At 41.6% G+C, this 21,474-nt stretch overlaps 1 protein-coding gene across 3 annotated transcripts in view; it reads left to right on the forward strand.

The window, feature by feature from the left end:
* Positions 1 to 1,537: 1,537 nt before the first annotated feature.
* cradd (CARD and death domain containing adaptor protein) overlaps positions 1,538 to 21,474 on the forward strand; it is a 32,595-nt gene continuing 12,658 nt past the window's right edge. For all 3 annotated transcript variants that reach the window (XR_015761194.1, XR_006315037.2, XM_043713334.2), the window contains exon 1: positions 1,538 to 2,241. Coding sequence is in view for 1 of the 3 variants with exons in the window: in XM_043713334.2 (XP_043569269.2) it covers positions 1,938 to 2,241 (304 nt within the window). In the remaining 2 variants the exon portion in view is untranslated. The remainder of the gene's footprint in view (positions 2,242 to 21,474) is intronic.

The following is a 21,474-nucleotide window of genomic DNA, read 5'->3' on the forward strand; positions in this document are numbered from 1 at the left end:
TGTATTTTTTAAAAAATATGATGAAACAATGCTTATGAGTGAGATAACTCTTCAAAGCAGGTATAATATCAACGTAGTCTTAAGAATTGAATAGGGACTTTTGTATTGAATAGTTATTCATATACAGGACAAATTATGTAAATAAATTGGTCATGCAATTTGCATACAGTAAGCTCCCACAGTGGGATAATGACCAGACAATAGGTCTCAGTGTTGTTAGTTGAAGGATATGTGCTGGCCTGGGAGTTAGCAAATCAGAGCAAATGGATGACAGATAGTGATACAGACAATGGGCAGCCCTACTGCAATGGCACAAGAGACCAGAATGAAATTGGAAATGGATAGGATTTGGCAAACTCAGTGTGAAATAGAGGAAGGTTATTCAACCCCTCAAGCCTGAACTGTATTCAATCTAACCATGTTTAATTGGTATCTCTTAATGAGTTTATGTTACAGAAATCTAAACATCTTAGTTTTTTAATAATTGCAATTGACCCCAGTGTTGATAGGTCCACATTACCATTACTCCTTGGAAGTATTTTCTTATTTACTTTAAGGTTATTCCCTGTTATTCTGTACTCCTCCAGCAGTTTTTCTGTATCTATCTTATCAAATCAGTTTAATATTTATTATGTCTTCATTTGAGCGTTCACAGCCAGCTAATTTCTCAGCTTATAGTTTGCAGTATTGCCACTACTGATAAGTTAGATTTTATGGAATAAAATGGGTTTAATTCTGGAGCAGAGGAGTACAACCAAATTCCAATACCACACGACAACTGACAACACTAATTTTAGGGGTGGCTGAGCGTAGGTTGGTTAGCTCTGTCAACAAGTGTAGAATAAAACCATCAGCATAGGTTTGATTCCCATTCTGGCCCAAGTAGACTGTGACCTGCCTCTTACCCACATAGCTCTGAGAGGGAGGATAGCAATGAACCACCACTGAAAGAAACTCAACCAAGGAGCTGCCTTTGGGCCGAGCAAGGGGTGAGCAGGACATTCCATCTTTGAACAGTTTGAAAAGTGTGCATGACGGCTTGAAATAAGAGGCGGCACGGTGGCTCAGTGGTTAGCACCAGGGTGCCGGGTTCAATTCCAACCTTGGTTGACTGCCTGTGTGGAGTTTGCACATTCTCCCCGTGTCTGCGTGGGTTTCCTCCGGGTGCTCCAGTTTCCTCCCACAGTCCAAAGATGTGCAAGTCAGGTGAATTGGCCATGATAAATTGCCCGTAGTGTTAGGTGCATTAGACAGAGGGGAGAGGGTCTGAGTGGGTTACTCTTCGGAGGGTTGGTGGGGACTGGTTGGGCCAGCCCCTTCCTTTGGGACCTGGGTCTCTCCTGTTCAGAAGGGGAGAGAGCTGGTAATCATTTTGAAATAAAAAATGGCTCGAAATGGTTAGAGAATGAGAGGATATGAGGTGTGTGCAGAGAATAAGGGCAGTGGGAGAGTTAAGTGTTTGTGACCGTGGGGGTGGCATGGAATTCATTTTCATGTTAATCAGTTGGGAGGTCAGGCATAAGGAATGTCAGAAAAAGGGGGAGCAGCAGGTGTAAGGAGCTTTGGAAACTGGGAGTAGTGGTGCAAGGAGCATCATAACGGTGAAGTAATAGAGTAAGGAACTTCGGAAGGTGGAAGCAACAGATTTAAGGAATGTCAGAAAAGGGGGAGCAGCAGGTGTAAGGAGTTTCGGAAACTGGGAGTAATAGTGTAACGAACGTCAGAAACTGGGATTAAAGGTGTAAGGAGGCTTGGAAACCGGGAGTAATGACATAAGGGACGTCGGAAATTGGGAGTAATGGCTTAAGGAGCTTTGGAACTGGGAGTAATGGCGTAAGGAGTGTCGGAAATTGGGAGTAATGGCGTAAGGAGTGTCGGAAACTGTGAGTAACGGCGGGAGGCGGGAAGCGGGAGTTGAGGAGCGGCGGGCAGGCGCCATGGAGGAGAAGCACCGCCGTATCCTGAGGAGTTTGCGCCTGGAGCTGGCCGAGCAGCTCAGGGTCGAGCTGGTGGTTCAGTTCCTGTACCAGGAGCGGGTACTGAGCCAGAGTTTCCTGGAGGAGATCCAGGCGGAGCCGGTCAGTATCCGCCGCGGCCTCATGCTCCTGGACCATCTCCCGAGCCGCGGGCCTCGGGCCTTCGCCGCCTTCGCGCTCTCTCTCCGGGAAGAGTTTCCGTGGCTCCACCGGCGGCTGGAGGAGGAAGAGCGGGCGGAGGAGGAGAGGGAGGCCGGAGAGGAAGGTTAGAGCCCGAGTTACCCCCAAAATACCGCTGCCCCCAGTACTGTACACCCCCATTACCCTCAGTTACCCCCTAAACACCTCCATTACCCCCACACCCCCGGTACCCCATTATCCTCACACCCCCAAACATCCCCATTACCCCAAAATTACCCCATTACCCGTACACCCCCATTACCCTCAGTTACCCCCTAAACACTTCCATTACCCCCACACCCCCAGTACCCCATTATCCTCACACCCCCAAACATCCCCATTACCCCAAAATTACCCCATTACCCTCACACCCCCAGTACTGTACACCCCCATTACCCCAAAATTAGTTTGCTTTCCTAACTATTTGCTGTACCTACATACTAAGCCTTTGTGATTCATGCATCAAGACGTCAATTTGTAGAATGCAGCACTCTGCAGTCTCTCTGTGCTGTTAAATAATACTTTGTTTTAGTGCAAGTCCTTTAAAAAGAATTATACCAAGTAAATTTCCTTTGGGAGTGAAAGAATGGAGCCACTTCTGGTTGTGCCTTATATTCATCTGACAAACCATTTCAACATTATTCCAATGTGCAGCCTATAATGATGATTTAAAAAGTGGTGTGGTTGGGTTAAACTAAATGTCTGGATTTCTACTGGTCAAAATTACTTTCCCACACCATTTTATTAATTTTATCATAATTATTGATGAACACTATTTGTGATCTTTTTTATCATCTAACCCTTAAAAACTTGAAAGAGATTCATTCAGTCTTGTCATATCTTTTGATATTTGAAAGCCTTAGTTAACAATGCTGAGGCTGCAAGTATTAAACCAATGGTGCATTTTCTTTCAACAGGATAGTTTTTCAGTGAGAAGAATATTTCAGATGGGTGGGGGTGCAGGGAGGATACCACCTGAGACAGTTGGAGGTGGAAGTTAACATAAAGTCAAAGAAGTGTTCAGCACGGAAACAGACCCTTTGGTCCAACTTGTCCATGCTGTCCAGATATCCCAACCGAATCTAGTCCCACCTGCCAGCACCAGGCCCATATCCCTCCAAACCTTTCCTATTCATATACCCATCCAAATGCCTCTTAAACATTGCAATTGTACCAGCCTCTACCACTTCCTCTGGCAGCTCATTCCATACACGCACCATCCTCTGCGTGAAAATGTTGCCCCTTAGGTCTCTTTTACATCTTTCCCCATTCACCCTAAACCTAGGCCCTCTAGTTCTGGACTCCTCCACCCCAGAAAAAAGACTTTGTTTATTTATCCTATCCATGCCACTTATGATTATCACATGGAAGTGCATTAGTTTTCACATGTTCTGTGGCACAACCCCAGTCCTACCTGATCATTCATGTTCTTGACTCCTCTACTCCACTGTTTCCAAATTTAACGTTTTTCCAATATCCAGTACTAGATGAGCTAATATTTCTAACACTAACGAATATAACATCACCGCTGTTATCTTCAGTCCCTGTTACAAACTTGCCAGTAACTCCATCACACACTCTGGCAACTGTCTGAGCCTGAATCTGAAGCTTGTTAAATTCTCTCGTATTGAATACCCATGACCACCCTACCCCATATCCACACCATCAACAATACCACTCACTTCCTCCCTTTGGATCAACTCCTTCCTTGATTTGGATCATCTGTTGCTGATGTGCCTTTGGTGTCTCAGCACTTGATTATTTCAAAGCTGTTTTGGTTGACCACTCGTCTTCCACCTACACAAACATCTGCTGACTGTATCCTAACTCTCACCAAATTTCATTCTCCCATTACTGCTGACCTACACTGACTCCCAGTCAAGCAACAATGTGAACATTCTCATCCTTGTTTAGAAACCCCTCCATTGCCTAACCCCATCCTAGACCTGCAACCTTCCCTCATTGTCAAAGCCTCTGAAATATCCACACAGATAGTTCTTGATCTTCTGAATATCTCCATTATTTTTGGCTCCACTTTTTGTGGAGTGGACGATCCAGACCCTAAACCCAGGAATCCTCTTATTAAATCTCTCTCCCTCACTCTTCCTTTACGATAATCCCCAAAACCTACTTCTTTGACTGGGTTTTTGGTCTCCCTAATATCTGTGTACGTGGCTTGGTGTCACATTTAATTTGACGATACTCCTTTGGACATTGTATTTATTTGAAGTTCTTTGCCTGAAATTTGTTATTGAAGTTAAACAATAGCAACTGTGTCCATCTAGCATGGGCATTATTGTCACTGTCATTATTTTAAGACAGTCTGCATGTGAATGATTGTGCTTTCTACTGATTATATCGATGCTTTTGTCAATGTTCTCTGATGGCCAAGCAGATCGTAACAGCAACAGGGATAGTAGAAATCAGTCCAAACGATCATTCATACCAATTGGGAATACAGTGCTCCTTTGGAGGACGGTAGGAGTTAGTTATTAAGGTGTTCAGGACTAGTGAGATTAATCAGCAGCTCTTCTCATAATCATTAGTCGAGGATTGAATCAGGATTAAAAAAGAACAGCAAAACTTTCTGTGCCAACAAACCTTGAAGACTCAAGTTTCAGAATAGTTCAAACAAGCTTTGGGAGGTGGTTTAGGCATTGACCAGAAGTTAAGGTTTGCCAGTCAGGTTATAATGGGTGACTGACTAGGCAGTAAATAAAATAAGACCATATTCATTTGCTGTCTTATTTTGTGCCTTATGGTCTGTTTTACAAAGTAAGTTTAAAAAAAATCAACTTGGGACCCACCCGTCCTTTGTGTCTTTTCTCAGTTCACCAGTATGTTGAACAGTTCCATCTAGAGTTTTGAGGAGCTGCATGTGAAAATTCGTGAAGAGCATGTTCTCAGTTTTAATGGGGTATGTCTTATTCTGGCAATCCTCATTGTAAAATGAAAAATTGGGAAATATGGACAAACTGGAATATATGGGACTGAGTCCAGCATTGGACAGAACCAATTGCCATGAAGCGCAGGGCAGGACTAGAGGGACTGAATGTTTTGGGCCCTGCCAATAATGGAATTGGAAACAGACCAAAAATTGTGAAGCTGGCCATTTTGAACAGTGCAGCTTTGGGCCCCAGGAAGACTGTCCAACTTCAAAAGGGGAGGGCTCATTGTGACTCGTAAACGGGAGATGTTTCATGACAAGGTCTAAATCCCAGGTTGGTAACTATTTCCTTCCAGGGACTGAGCTGCAACCTGAAAGTAATCCTAGTACCTGTTTCCCACTATCAAAGTGATCTGTTTATCTGATAATTTTCAAACAACTGCACATTTGAGGCATTTAGAAGTTGTTGGCTGTGACGCTCTGCACTGAGGTTTCTGATTGTGACATATTATTTGTAGTGAAATAAGAGCTGAACTCCCTGGTGTTCTGGGCAAATATTTATCCATCAATCAACACTACCAAAAAAGACAGTATGTATTGAACAATACCTCATTGCTGTTTGTGCAGTGTTGTTGTATGGAAATTATCTGCACATTTCCTTCAATTCAAATCCAAAATGTTAATGACTGAGATGAGGGAAATGAATGTACTACCGCAAAGTTTGTGGATAACACAAAAATAGCTAGGGAGGCAAATAATGAGGATGACTCAGAGTCTGCAAACGGATATAGACAGGTTGAGTGAGTGGGCAAGAACTTGGCAGATGGAATATAGTGTGAGAAAATTTGGTTACATACTTTGGCAGGAAGAATAGAGAAGCTGAATATTATTGAAATCGGGAAAGATCGCAGAAAGCTCAGGAAGATTTGGGGACCAATGGAGGAGGTATAGTTAGTAAGTTTGCAGATGACACCAAAATTGGAGGTGTAGTGGACAGCAAAGCAGGTTACCTCAGGTTACAACGGGATCTTGGTCAGATGGGCCAATGAGTTGAGGAGAAGCAGTGGAGTTTAGTTTAGATAAATGTGAGGTATTGTATTTTGGGAAAGCAAATTTTAGCAGGAGTTATACACTTAATGGTAAGGTCCTGGGGAGTGTTGCTGAACAAAGAAACCTTGGAGTGCAGGTTCATAGCTCCTTGAAAGCAGAGTCGCAGGTAGATAGGATAGTGAAGAAGGTGTTTGGTGTGATTTCCTTTTGGTATGCTTGGTCAGAGCATTGAGTACAGGAGTTGGAAGGTCATGTTGCGGCTGTACAGGACATTGGTTAAGCCACTTTTGGAATATTGCATACAATTCTGGTCTCCTTTCTATTAGAAGGATGTTGTGAAATTTGAAAGGGTTCAGAAAAGACTTACCAGAATGTTGCCAGGTTTCGAGGATTTGAGCTATGGGGAGAGGTTGAATAGGCTAGGGCTGTTTTCCCTGGAGTGTCGGAGGCTGAGGGGTGACCTTATAGAGGTTTACAAAATTATGAGGGGTATGGATAGGATAAATAGACAAAGTCTTTTCCCTGGGGTCGGGTGTCCAGAACTAGAGGGTATAGGTTTAGGGTGAGAGGGGAAAGATATACAAGAGACCTAGGGGCAACTTACCCACGCAGAGGGTGCGTGTGTGGAATGAGCTGCCAGAGGAAGTGGTGGAGGCATTTAAAAGGCATCTGGATGGATATACGAATAGGAAGGGCTTAGAGGAATATGGGTCAAGTGCTGGCAAATGGGACTAGATTAGTTTGGGTACGGATAAGTTGGACTGAAGGATTTGTTTCCGTGCTGTACATCTCTATGACTACGACTCAATGACATGTATCACAAAAAGCTAGCATCTAGATTCAGTGAGTAAGAGCGAAGGCAAATGATATGTTAGCCTTTTACTTTAAAGGGAATGGTGTACTGAAATAGGGGAGGTATTGCTAAATCTACACAAGGCTGTCATCAGACCACATCTAGACTACTGTGGATAGTTTTGGTTCCCTTAAATAAGAAAAGGTATAACGGCATTGGAGGCAATCCAGAGAAGGTTCATTAGATTGATACCAGGCTTTTCTTATGAGCAGAGATTGAGCAAGTTGGGCTTGCACTCATTGGAGATTTGAACAATGAGAGTTGACTTAATTGAAAAGTGTAAGATTCTTAGGAGGCTTGATGGGGTAGATGTGGAAAGTTTGCTCCTGTTTGTCGGGGAATCTAGGACCAGAGGATATGATCTCAGAATAAGGGGTTGCACATTTTAGACAGAGATGAATTTATTCCAGAAGTTAGTGAATCTTTGGAATTCTGCATCACAGAGGACTGTTGAGGCTGTAAGGTCAAATATATTCAAGGCTGAAAGAGACAGATTTTTAAATCCATAATATAGGAATAAGGCAGAATACAGAGGATTATCAGGTCAGTCGTGATCTCATTGAATTGCAGAGCAGACTGATGAGCTGAATAGTCTACTTCTTCTCCTATGCCTTAAGATCTAAAAGTCACTTAACATTAAAAATAATTTGGGCTGTAAAACAGTTTGGCACATACCAGGTGGCATGGTGGCTCAGTGTTAGCACTGCTGCCTCACAGCGCCAGGAACCTGGATTCAATTCCACCCTCAGGCGACTGTGTGCAAACTGTATGCAGAGGTTCTCCCCGTGTCTTTGTGCATTACCTCCAGGTGCTCAGGTTTCCTCCCACACTCCAAAGATGTGCAGGTTAGGTGGATTGACCATGCTAAATTGCACACATTGTCCAGGGATTATGCAGACTAGGTGGGTTAGTCATGGGAAATGTGCGTTGGGGGATAGGGTTGGGGGTTGAGGTCATACTTTGGAGAGTTGGTGTGACCTCTATGGATTGAATACTGCTTTCATACTGTAGGGACTCCATAATACTTAGGTGAAGGCAATTGTAAATGTCCCAAAGCACTTCAGCCAAGTATTTTTAATCATCAATGAACACAACACCTCTGACAGTATAGCAGTCCCTCAATACTGTATACTGTGTTCTGAAATCTATGCTTCAGTGTCTGGAATTAGGCTTGAGCTCTCGACCTTTTGACTCCAAGGTAAGAGTGCTGCTTATGAGCTAGTGCTCTCAGGAATCTAACAGCTATAGCACTGCACCACCTTCCCATTATACAAGGCTGGGTTTCTCCAGTTTGGTTCACTAGTGAATCAAACAATCGGGCTTGCATTTTCACAGTGAGACTGACTCCATTGTCTGTGGATGGCCTTATGAGGGAAAATAATTTTTAAGCTCAATTGGCATCATTCAATTTACCAACAGATAATTAAAGTTGTGGAAGAAAGCTAAAATTCCACAATATCATAATTAGTGACAAAATGAACTGGCTTTCTGTCTCAGGTTGCAGGACACCGCAGAAGTGCTGGCTGTTCTCTCACTTTCTTGGCCAACATTTCTCTCCCAGCCCATGCATTCCTGGCTCTGATTAAATAAATGCCCTCATGTTATCATCTCAGTACCACAGATATGTCAGCTTCCTTTGTTGCCAAAAATAGCTGCTTATGTGTAGAGGTTTATCTGTTGTCAGATGTTTAATTCTTTTGGTAATGTTCCTCTCTTAGCTATTTGAGTGGACATATTAACCCTTTAGCCAGCAGATAATGGTGTCAATACATTCAACATTAATGCCAGAAAGAACAAGTTTTACTCTCAAGTATTAAGTGGTAGAACATTTTGACACTTCTAGTTGTACCATGCACAAGGGAGAATTAGAAAGCAGAACTTGCACTTACCTGGTGCCTCCACACCTCACTTACCCTGAGACACTTCACAGCTAGTAAAAAAAACTTTGACATGTTGGAAGCCAATTGTAGATGGCAAAATCCCAGAAAGAGCAACCAAATAATGCACCTTTTTTAAAATTGCTGTTGTTTGGGGAATAAATATTTGAGAATACCACTGCCTTACTTTGTTAATGTTCTACATTAACATGGAGATCATGGTAGGGAGGTGTTGTACAGAGTAACTTTGGAGTATAAGAGTGGTTGCAGTTGATTGACACCCCATTTATTTGGCCTGTAAGATGAAGTCCCAATAAAAGATGAAGTCCCAATAAAAGATGAAGTCCCAATAAAAGATGAAGTCCCAATAAAAGATGAAGTCCCAATAAAAGATGAAGTCCCAATAAAAGATGAAGTCCCAATAAAAGATGAAGTCCCAATAAAAGATGAAGTCCCAATAAAAGATGAAGTCCCAATAAAAGATGAAGTCCCAATAAAAGATGAAGTCCCAATAAAAGATGAAGTCCCAATAAAAGATGAAGTCCCAATAAAAGATGAAGTCCCAATAAAAGATGAAGTCCCAATAAAAGATGAAGTCCCAATAAAAGATGAAGTCCCAATAAAAGATGAAGTCCCAATAAAAGATGAAGTCCCAATAAAAGATGAAGTCCCAATAAAAGATGAAGTCCCAATAAAAGATGAAGTCCCAATAAAAGATGAAGTCCCAATAAAAGATGAAGTCCCAATAAAAGATGAAGTCCCAATAAAAGATGAAGTCCCAATAAAAGATGAAGTCCCAATAAAAGATGAAGTCCCAATAAAAGATGAAGTCCCAATAAAAGATGAAGTCCCAATAAAAGATGAAGTCCCAATAAAAGATGAAGTCCCAATAAAAGATGAAGTCCCAATAAAAGATGAAGTCCCAATAAAAGATGAAGTCCCAATAAAAGATGAAGTCCCAATAAAAGATGAAGTCCCAATAAAAGATGAAGTCCCAATAAAAGATGAAGTCCCAATAAAAGATGAAGTCCCAATAAAAGATGAAGTCCCAATAAAAGATGAAGTCCCAATAAAAGATGAAGTCCCAATAAAAGATGAAGTCCCAATAAAAGATGAAGTCCCAATAAAAGATGAAGTCCCAATAAAAGATGAAGTCCCAATAAAAGATGAAGTCCCAATAAAAGATGAAGTCCCAATAAAAGATGAAGTCCCAATAAAAGATGAAGTCCCAATAAAAGATGAAGTCCCAATAAAAGATGAAGTCCCAATAAAAGATGAAGTCCCAATAAAAGATGAAGTCCCAATAAAAGATGAAGTCCCAATAAAAGATGAAGTCCCAATAAAAGATGAAGTCCCAATAAAAGATGAAGTCCCAATAAAAGATGAAGTCCCAATAAAAGATGAAGTCCCAATAAAAGATGAAGTCCCAATAAAAGATGAAGTCCCAATAAAAGATGAAGTCCCAATAAAAGATGAAGTCCCAATAAAAGATGAAGTCCCAATAAAAGATGAAGTCCCAATAAAAGATGAAGTCCCAATAAAAGATGAAGTCCCAATAAAAGATGAAGTCCCAATAAAAGATGAAGTCCCAATAAAAGATGAAGTCCCAATAAAAGATGAAGTCCCAATAAAAGATGAAGTCCCAATAAAAGATGAAGTCCCAATAAAAGATGAAGTCCCAATAAAAGATGAAGTCCCAATAAAAGATGAAGTCCCAATAAAAGATGAAGTCCCAATAAAAGATGAAGTCCCAATAAAAGATGAAGTCCCAATAAAAGATGAAGTCCCAATAAAAGATGAAGTCCCAATAAAAGATGAAGTCCCAATAAAAGATGAAGTCCCAATAAAAGATGAAGTCCCAATAAAAGATGAAGTCCCAATAAAAGATGAAGTCCCAATAAAAGATGAAGTCCCAATAAAAGATGAAGTCCCAATAAAAGATGAAGTCCCAATAAAAGATGAAGTCCCAATAAAAGATGAAGTCCCAATAAAAGATGAAGTCCCAATAAAAGATGAAGTCCCAATAAAAGATGAAGTCCCAATAAAAGATGAAGTCCCAATAAAAGATGAAGTCCCAATAAAAGATGAAGTCCCAATAAAAGATGAAGTCCCAATAAAAGATGAAGTCCCAATAAAAGATGAAGTCCCAATAAAAGATGAAGTCCCAATAAAAGATGAAGTCCCAATAAAAGATGAAGTCCCAATAAAAGATGAAGTCCCAATAAAAGATGAAGTCCCAATAAAAGATGAAGTCCCAATAAAAGATGAAGTCCCAATAAAAGATGAAGTCCCAATAAAAGATGAAGTCCCAATAAAAGATGAAGTCCCAATAAAAGATGAAGTCCCAATAAAAGATGAAGTCCCAATAAAAGATGAAGTCCCAATAAAAGATGAAGTCCCAATAAAAGATGAAGTCCCAATAAAAGATGAAGTCCCAATAAAAGATGAAGTCCCAATAAAAGATGAAGTCCCAATAAAAGATGAAGTCCCAATAAAAGATGAAGTCCCAATAAAAGATGAAGTCCCAATAAAAGATGAAGTCCCAATAAAAGATGAAGTCCCAATAAAAGATGAAGTCCCAATAAAAGATGAAGTCCCAATAAAAGATGAAGTCCCAATAAAAGATGAAGTCCCAATAAAAGATGAAGTCCCAATAAAAGATGAAGTCCCAATAAAAGATGAAGTCCCAATAAAAGATGAAGTCCCAATAAAAGATGAAGTCCCAATAAAAGATGAAGTCCCAATAAAAGATGAAGTCCCAATAAAAGATGAAGTCCCAATAAAAGATGAAGTCCCAATAAAAGATGAAGTCCCAATAAAAGATGAAGTCCCAATAAAAGATGAAGTCCCAATAAAAGATGAAGTCCCAATAAAAGATGAAGTCCCAATAAAAGATGAAGTCCCAATAAAAGATGAAGTCCCAATAAAAGATGAAGTCCCAATAAAAGATGAAGTCCCAATAAAAGATGAAGTCCCAATAAAAGATGAAGTCCCAATAAAAGATGAAGTCCCAATAAAAGATGAAGTCCCAATAAAAGATGAAGTCCCAATAAAAGATGAAGTCCCAATAAAAGATGAAGTCCCAATAAAAGATGAAGTCCCAATAAAAGATGAAGTCCCAATAAAAGATGAAGTCCCAATAAAAGATGAAGTCCCAATAAAAGATGAAGTCCCAATAAAAGATGAAGTCCCAATAAAAGATGAAGTCCCAATAAAAGATGAAGTCCCAATAAAAGATGAAGTCCCAATAAAAGATGAAGTCCCAATAAAAGATGAAGTCCCAATAAAAGATGAAGTCCCAATAAAAGATGAAGTCCCAATAAAAGATGAAGTCCCAATAAAAGATGAAGTCCCAATAAAAGATGAAGTCCCAATAAAAGATGAAGTCCCAATAAAAGATGAAGTCCCAATAAAAGATGAAGTCCCAATAAAAGATGAAGTCCCAATAAAAGATGAAGTCCCAATAAAAGATGAAGTCCCAATAAAAGATGAAGTCCCAATAAAAGATGAAGTCCCAATAAAAGATGAAGTCCCAATAAAAGATGAAGTCCCAATAAAAGATGAAGTCCCAATAAAAGATGAAGTCCCAATAAAAGATGAAGTCCCAATAAAAGATGAAGTCCCAATAAAAGATGAAGTCCCAATAAAAGATGAAGTCCCAATAAAAGATGAAGTCCCAATAAAAGATGAAGTCCCAATAAAAGATGAAGTCCCAATAAAAGATGAAGTCCCAATAAAAGATGAAGTCCCAATAAAAGATGAAGTCCCAATAAAAGATGAAGTCCCAATAAAAGATGAAGTCCCAATAAAAGATGAAGTCCCCACAGTGGATTCATGTCCAGGTATGGTTACGAATGAGGGATCTTCTAAGATGATTATGTTTTGAACAGTGTCTTTAATCCATAATGAAATGATGTAATGAAAAGGTGTGTGGAAACAGCTGCAAGTACTTGTCAAGAGGAGTTGCTGATGTAACCTGATTACGGTGGGGACCCAAAACAAAATTTCTGTTGTTTGATGTGTTCCTCCGATTGGATAGCACTTCCTTAGCAACATTCGTAGCCAACTGTCCTCTGCTTTTCTTTGAAATAGTACCACGCAATCTCTTTTATCCACCTGAGCAAGCATTTTAACGTTTTGTCTGGAAGACAGCATCACTGATGACATGGCACTCTCTCAGCGGTGCACAGCTGTGTCGGCCTAAATTGCTGTGTTCAAGCCCTGGTGTGAGAATTACCCTGGAGTTACGTGAAAGATTGAGGTTTGTTCACACTCTAGATTCTAGAGCATCCCCACTTCCAGGAATGGTATTATTGCTAGACAATTAATCCAGAAATTCAGCTAATGTTCTGAGGACTGGGGTTCGAATCCTGCCATGGCAGATGGTGGAATTTGAATACTATATTTTTGTAAGTTGCATGGTGGCTCAATGGTTAGTACTGCTGCCTCATAGCACCAGGGACCCGGGTTCAATTCCAGCCTCGGGCTGCTGTCTGTGTGAAGTTTGCACGTTCACCCCGTGTCTGCGTGGATTTCCTCCTGGTGCTCCAGTTTCCTCCCACAATCCAAAGATGTGCAGGTCAGGTGAATAGGTCATGCTAAATTGCCCATAATGTCTGTGCAATTTAGCATAGGATGGGTCTGGGTGTGTTACTCTTCAGAGGGTCAGTGTGGACTTGTTGGGCCGAAGGGCCTGTTTCCATACTGTAAGAAATCTAATCTAATCACAGTCTGTGAGGGGACTGTAGCATTGATTAATGTCCATTTGGGATACCTACTCCCTGAGTCACACGTATCTTGTCCACCTTGATGATGTCCACCTAGTTCTGGGCATTCTGAAGTTCAAAATATTTGAGAGATCAAGGGAGAATGTTTCAGACCTGATAGCTGCCTCAGAAGAAGTTTGCAGCTTCAGGACAGAGGTCTCAGCTGGAGTAGAAGATGGTGATTTCTGGGAGTGCTCCTGATTAAGTCTTCAGCTGGTGAACCAACCAGACATTGGGTAAACCCAAACTTAAATTGCTGGTACAAAGTAGAAATTTGACATGGCATATTAATTCAGACCAAAAGGGTAGGAATTCCAAAATAAGCTTGTGGCTCCAATTGGGCATCGTCGTCATAGCATGGCCAGAAAATAAAACAACTAATAGGGCCAAGGCAGAAACTCCTATAACAAATTAGAGAGCTGGGGATGTTTCAAGCTCTGTCAATTGTGTTCATAAGCATTGGGCAGTTTCACAACGTGAGCCTGAAATCCCTTGGGAAGGGAAAAAAAAATCTGTGGATGCTGGAAATCAAAAACAAAGTCAGAAATTGCTGGAAAAGCTCATCAGAAAGCAGAGTTAATATTTTGAATCCAGTGAAGAAAGATCACTGGATCTGAAATGTTAACTCTCCATTTTCTCTGCAGCTACTTTAGCAAATTTGCTGATGATACAAAGCTGGGTGGCAGGGTGAAAAGTGATGAGGATGTTAGGAGATTACAGGGTGACCTGGACAAGTTAGGTGAGTGGGCAGATGCATGGCAGATGCAGTTTAATGTGGATAAATGTATGGTTATCCACTTTGGTAGCAAGAACAGGAAGGCAGACTACTACCTCAATGGAATCAATTTATGTAAAGGGGCAGTACAGAGAGATCTGGGTGTTCTTGTACACCGGTCAATGAAGGCAAGCATGCAGATACAGCAGGTAGTGAAGAAGGCTAATAGCATGCTGGCCTTCATAACAAGAGGAATTGAGTATAGAAGCAAAGAGGTGCTTCTGCAGCTGTACAGGGCCCTGGTGAGACCACACCTGGAGTACTGTGTGCAGTTCTGGTCTCCAAATTTGAGAAAAGACATTCTGGCTATTGAGGGAGTGCAGCGTAGGTTCACGAGGTCAATTCCTGGAATGGCAGGATTACCTTACACTGAAAGACTGAAGCGACTGGGCTTGTATACCCTTGAGTTTCGAAGATTGAGAGGGGATCTGATTGAGACGTATAAGATTATGAAAGGATTGGACACTCTGGCAGTAGGAAACATATTTCCACTGATGGGTGTGTGCCGAACCAGAGGACACAGCTTAAAAATACGAGGTAGACCATTTAGGACAGAGCTCAGGAGAAACTTCTTCACCCAGAGAGTGGTGGCTGTGTGGAATGCTCTGCCCCAGAGAGCAGTGGAGGCCCACTCTCTGGATTCATTTAAGAAGGAGTTGGATAGAGCTCTCAAAGATAGTGGAATCAAGGGTTATGGAGATAAGGCAGGAACAGGATACTGATTAGGAATGATCAGCCATGATTATATTGAATGGCGGTGCAGGCTCGAAGGGCTGAATGGCCTACTCCTGCACCTATTGTCTATTGTCTACTGCCAGACCTGAGTTTTTTTCAGCAATTCCTGATTTTAATTTTTCCGAGAAGACTCTATTAAAAGCATAAGAGGTTGCAATATCAGCTACCAAAGTGTGGAAAGAGCAGCAGCAAAGTGTGGGAGAGCTGCCATTACTGCAGAATAAACATCTTTACAGAAGATAAAATACCTATTCACGTTAGGAAACCACAGAATAATTCCTGGAAGATTTATTCTCAGAATACAAATTGAGCATGTGGGGGAAGACACTTCTCATATCAAATGCCTTTTGACTTGGTATCCTATTTAGAAGCTGAATAAATAAATACACTTCTATACATAATTTGGAGTACAGAAGTTAGTATATTGCTGACCAAGGGGTAAAGGAAAACAATAGGAACATTTGAAGATTTAAGGAGTTAAAAATCAAACAACACCATTTGTAGTCCAACAGGTTTATTTAGAAGCACCAGCTTTTGGAGCACTGCTTCTTCAGGTGGTTGTGGAGTATAAGATCATAAGACATAATTTATAGGAAACAAACATAAACAGAAATTGCTGGCAAAACTCAGCAGGTCAAAGTACCTATGGAGAGAAAACAAGAGTTAATATTGACAGTCCTCTGACCTTTTTATGCTTGGATGCTGCCAGACCTGTTGAGCTTCTCCAGCAGTTTCTGCTTTTTTTATTTCAGAACTCTAGCGTCTGCAGTTCTTTGTTTCCTCAGATAGGAAACCTTGGTTGACAAACTGTCTGTACAGGTTACAGAAGTTCATTTGATGCTTCAGGAAGCTTTACAATTCACACTAAAGATATGCTGCAAGCAGCTTTTCTCTGTGGGGTCATCATATTCTAGAAAAGAAGCTTTATATACTTTACATTCAGAGATTCACACACCAGAATGGGTCATATTCACCTTGATCTCTTTCTAAAGCATGGAAGTATTTAAACAATAAAAGCTGAAGCAACAGCTGGTAAATACTTTTATAGTGCTTTGTAAAGAAAAGGCAGAATCTACCAATTTATTGATAGGAGGGTAAAGTAGAATCTTATGGGAGACAGACCTAAGGCTAGGTCCTCCTAATAGTCTTTGTAATAATGGAGAGTGTATTCTTGTAAACCTAACTAGTTGCAGACATAAAGTGAACTACATTTTGTTTACAAGACTCTTTTCATTAGATCAGAAAGATAGCTATCCTTGCACACACTACACTCTGTTAACCTCTATTGAACCTAGAAGATACAGTGCATTTTGTATAACCTTGTGGAAGATGACAGGAATTTGCAGCCCTGGAAAATATGAATTGAGATTTTTTTCTCCGTGAGATGTGAGCTGTGGCCTTCCCTTGAAGGCAGAACATAGATTTTCACTTTAATCAGCATGGATTAGTTTTACAAAATCCTGTGTGCCTGCCTATCTGGTATGGTAATCAGAGTCTGTCAGTTTTATCAGATGTAGCATGTAAGGAAGGACCTTACTGCACTGAGCTTCCTAAGTGAGCTAATTCTTCAGAGAATAAGGATTTGCAGGAGAAGGAGAAGAGGAAGATAAAGTGTGGAGCTGGAAAAAGTACACCAGGTCAAGCAGCATCAGAGGGGCAGGGGGGGGGGTCGATGTTTCAGGTCAGGACCTTTCATCAGGACTGGTGGAGGGGGAAAGGGGCTGAGAAATAAATGGAGAGGAGCTGAGAAAAGGTTGGAGGGATGGTGATAGGTGGATGCAGGTAGGAGGTGATTGTGATTGGTCAGGACAGGAAGGTGGACAGGTTAGGTCAGGTCAAGGGGGTGGGGTAGAAAGGGAGGGCTGGACCTGGGATGAGGTGGGGAGGTTTGGAAGCGGGTGAATTCTATGTTAAGACTATATGGTTGTAAGCCCCCGAGGCGGAAGAAGAGGTGTTCTTCCTCCAGTTTGTGCACGGCCTTATTTTGATGGCGGAGGAGGCCCTGGATGGACAAGTTGTCAGGGGAGTGGGAAGAGGAGTTAAAATGGCTGGCAACTGGAAGGTGGGGTTGATTGGAGCATGCAGACCATAGATGACACCTGAACCAGTCCCCAAGTTTGCGCTTGGTCTCTCCGATGTAGAGGAGACCACATAGGGAGCAATAGATGCAATAAATCAGGTTAGAGGAAATGCAAGTGAATCTCTGCTGAACTTGCAATAATTCTTTGAGGTCTTGGAAGGAAATAAGAGGGGAGGTGTGAGGGCAGATGTTGTGCCCTCAGGGGCAAAGGTGCCAGGTGTGAAGGTGAGGTTGGTGTGAAGTGTGGATCTAATGAGGGAGGGAACAGTCCCTGGTGAAAACGGATAGAGGTAGGGAAGAAAATATCATTTTGGTAGTTGGGTCAGCCTGCAGTTGGTGGAAATGGCAGAGGATGATGAACCGGATTTGGAGATTAGTGGGGTGGTATGTGAGGACCAGGGGGACTCTATCCTTGTTGTGGTTGGAGGGTTTTGTTTGAAGGCAGAGGTGTGGAAAAGGGAGGAGATGCGGTTGAGGGCATTGTTGAGCACTGGAGAGGAGAATTTACAGTCCTTGAAGTAGAAGGACATCTGGCATGTCCTGGAGTGGAATCGCTCATCCTGGGAACAGATATCGCAGACGCGAAGGAATTGGAAGTATAGGATCGCATTTTTGCAGATGGGAGATGGGAGGAGGTGTAGTCGAGGTAGCTGTGGGAGTCAGTGGATTTGAGTGATGTCAGTGTGAGTTGGTTGCCAGCGATGATGACCGAGAGATCCAGGAAGGGGATGGAGGTGTCAGAGATGGTTCAGGTAAATTTGAGGTCAGGGTGGAGGGTGTGGGTGAAGTTAACTGTCAGAGCTCTTCATGGGAGCATGTGACAGTGCTGATACAGTCATCAATGTAGCAGAGGAAAAGGTGGGGGATGATGCCAGTGTAGCTATGGAAGAGGGACTGTTCTACGTATCCTACAAAGGATGTACTTTTCCCAGCTCCACACTTTATCGACTCTGACTTTCAGCATCAGCATTCCTTACTAACTCCAAGGGAAAGAGGAAAGAAAATGCACATGAAAATTGTATTTGAGTGGAGTTTATGGTGAGTGTGATAGATGACACATAGGGTCTCATTATTATGGCTAGTCTCTACTGCCCCCTGCCCTTGAACCCTCAGGGTTGAGGTTCTGGTTCTGTCTGGAAGAAAATATTGTTCTGTCTAGCCTTTCAAACAAAAGCCTAATTGGGGAGACTTGTAATTTTATTGAAACACACTTAGCTGCTTCAAGTGAAAAAACAGATCCCTAATACTATAATAAAATTCATCTGTTTTGTTAACACTGGCAGTAAATCAGCATCATATAATCTGAAAAACACTTTTTCTTGGCGAGTTGAACAGTAAACATAAAACACATTGTTAATTCTGATCTTGCACAGTGCTAGACATTTATGAGTGCGGGGGAGGATGAAGAACGTTGTAACTTCAATTTGGCCAAGTTTTCCTCTTTGCACTGATAAATAGGAGTGGTTTATTGATATATTAGTGTGTGGTGTGTCAAGTTGTCTTTGGACCCGATCACAGAAATGATGGTGTAGTAGTAATGTCCCTAAACATTGGCCCGGTAGGATTATTAATCCAGACACCCAGGTAATGTTTTGGTGACCAGGAAAATGATAGAATTTGAAATCAATTTTTAAAAACCTGGAATTAAGAGTGGGAAAAACTTCCTTTAGAGAAGGAAACTTGCATCCTTAACTGGCCTATTCTACATGTGACTCTAGACCCACAGCAATGTAGTTAACTCTTAATTGCCCTTTGGGCAATTAGGGATGGGTAATAAATGCTGGCTCCCTCATTCTGAGAATGAGTGACAAAAATCTAGTAATTCAGAGACCCAGACTAATGCTCTGGCAACATAGGTTCATCTGCCACAACCCAATTGGTGGATTTTAAATTAATAAAAATCTGGAATCTTGGAAATGGTGACCATAACAGATAATTGTTGTAAAAACCCATCTGGTTCACTAATGTTCTTTTAGGTCATTCTTACCAAGTTTGGCCTTCATGTGACTTCAGATCTGCAACAGCAAGGGATCATGTGGTCTGTTCTGTTATTAAATCTCGTAATGGCTAGCTGAAGCTTGTCTTCTTTTCTCATATCACTTGGGTGCTGGTCACCTTCATAATGGCTTCTGGTTGGTGTTATGGACCAGACCAGACCCCCTCAAATATTTTAAGAAGATAGCCTAGCTCCTAACATTTTCTTATTTTAAAGGTAGATGTGAAGCCGTATTCCAGATGCAATGCAACTGGTCAAACTACTTGATGTTAAACAAAACACAACTTATTTAAACACTGTAGTTAAAATACAAACAAAAGAAGAATTTAGAGACTTGAAGCGGGCATAGCAGTAGATGTGATCTATATGGATGTTTGGACGTAAGGCGTTTGACAAGGTTCCCCATGGGAGACTGGTTAGCAAGGTTAGATCTCATGGAATACAGGGAGAACTAGCCATTTGGATACAGAACTGGCTCAAAGGTAGAAGACAGAGGGTGGTGGTGGAGGGTTGTTTTTCAGACTGGAGGCCTGTGACCAGTGGAGTGCCACAAGGATCGGCGCTGGGTCCACTACTTTTCATCATTTACATAAATGATGTAAATGATGAGCATAAGCGATATAGTTAGTAAGTTTGTAGATGACACCAAAATCGGAGGTGTACTGGATAGTGAAAAAGATTAACTTCAGATTACAACAGGATTGATCAGATGGGCCAATGGGCTAAGGAGTGGCAGATGGAGTTTAATTTAGGTAAATGTGAGGTGCTGCATTTTGAGAAAGCAAATCTTAGTAGGAGTTATGCACTTAATGGTAAGGTCCTTGGAAGTGTTGCTGAACAAAAAGACCTTGGAGTGCAGGTTCATAGCTCCTTGAAAGTAGAGTCGCAGGTAGATAGGATAGTGAAGAAAGCTTTTGATATGCTTTCCTTTATTGGTCAGAGTATTGAGTACAGGAGTTGGGAGGTCATGTTGCAGCTGGACGGGTCATTGGTTAGGCCACTTTTGGAATATAGTGCGCAATTCTAGTGTCCTTCCTATCGGAAAGATGTTGTGAAATTTGAAAGGGTTCAGAAAAGATTTACAAGGATGTTGCCAGGGTTGGAGGATTTGAGCTATAGGGAGAGGCTAAACAGGCTGGGGCTGGTTTCCCTGAAGCATCGGAGGCTGAGGGGTGACATTATAGAGGTTTACAAAATTATGAGGGGCATGGATAGGATAGATAGACAAAGTCTTTTCCCTGGGGTGGGGGTGTCCAGACCTAGAGGGCATATGTATAGAGTCCGCGGGGAAGAATATAAGAGAGACCTAAGGGCAACATTTTCACACGGAGTGGTACATGTATGGAATGAGCTGCCAGAGGAAGTGGTGGAGGTTGGTATAATTGCAGCATTTAAAAGGCATCTGGATGGGTATATGAATAGGAAGGGTTAAGAGGGATATGGGCTAGGTGCTAGCAGATGAGACTAGATTGCATTGGGATATGTGGTCGGCATGGACGGGTTGGACCGAAGGGTCTGTTTCCATGCTGTACATCTCTATGACTCTATTGGAAAACGTAACCAGATAATAATATACAGTACCTATTACTGTTGTAAAATAGTAACATCCAATAGTTAACGCGCCCCTTGGTGAAAAGGCAAGTTCAGACATGGGATCTCACACGCAGTTCTCTAATCCAGGAGGAAATAAAATCAAGAGCAAAATTCGGAGAAACTAGCAGCTTGGAGACATTCACTGAAGCTTCCAACTCTTTTCAGACCCCCAAAAGGTTCTGTTTAAAACTAAACCTAAAAACTAAAAAGTCTGGGCTGTGAAAGCAAGCCACATCCAGGCTGCTTCCATTCTTCCAACTTTAAAAAAATCCCCAAGGCCTCATGAATTGTTTACTTTCTTAGAGATAATTTGACATTTAAGCCTTACAACCTGACTTAGAACATAGAACATAGAAGAATACAGCGCAGTACAGGCCCTTTGGCCCTCGATGTTGCGCCGATCCAAGCCCACCTAACCTATACTAACCCACTATCCTCCATATACCTATCCAATGCCCGCTTAAATGCCCATAAAGAGGGAGAGTCCACCACTGCTACTGGCAGGGCATTCCATGAACTTACGACTCGCTGAGTGAAGAACCTACCCCTAACTTCAGTCCTATATCTACCCCCCCCTTAATTTAAAGCTATGCCCCCTTGTAATACCCGACTCCATACGCGGGAAAAGGTTCACACTGTCAACCCTATCTAACCCCCTAATCATCTTGTACACCTCAATCAAGTCACCCCTAAACCTTCTTTTCTC

Source organism: Chiloscyllium plagiosum, unplaced genomic scaffold, assembly GCF_037043375.1.
Source record: "Chiloscyllium plagiosum isolate Xiang-an unplaced genomic scaffold, Cpla_swu_hap1 HiC_scaffold_23, whole genome shotgun sequence".
NCBI lineage: Eukaryota > Metazoa > Chordata > Chondrichthyes > Orectolobiformes > Hemiscylliidae > Chiloscyllium > Chiloscyllium plagiosum.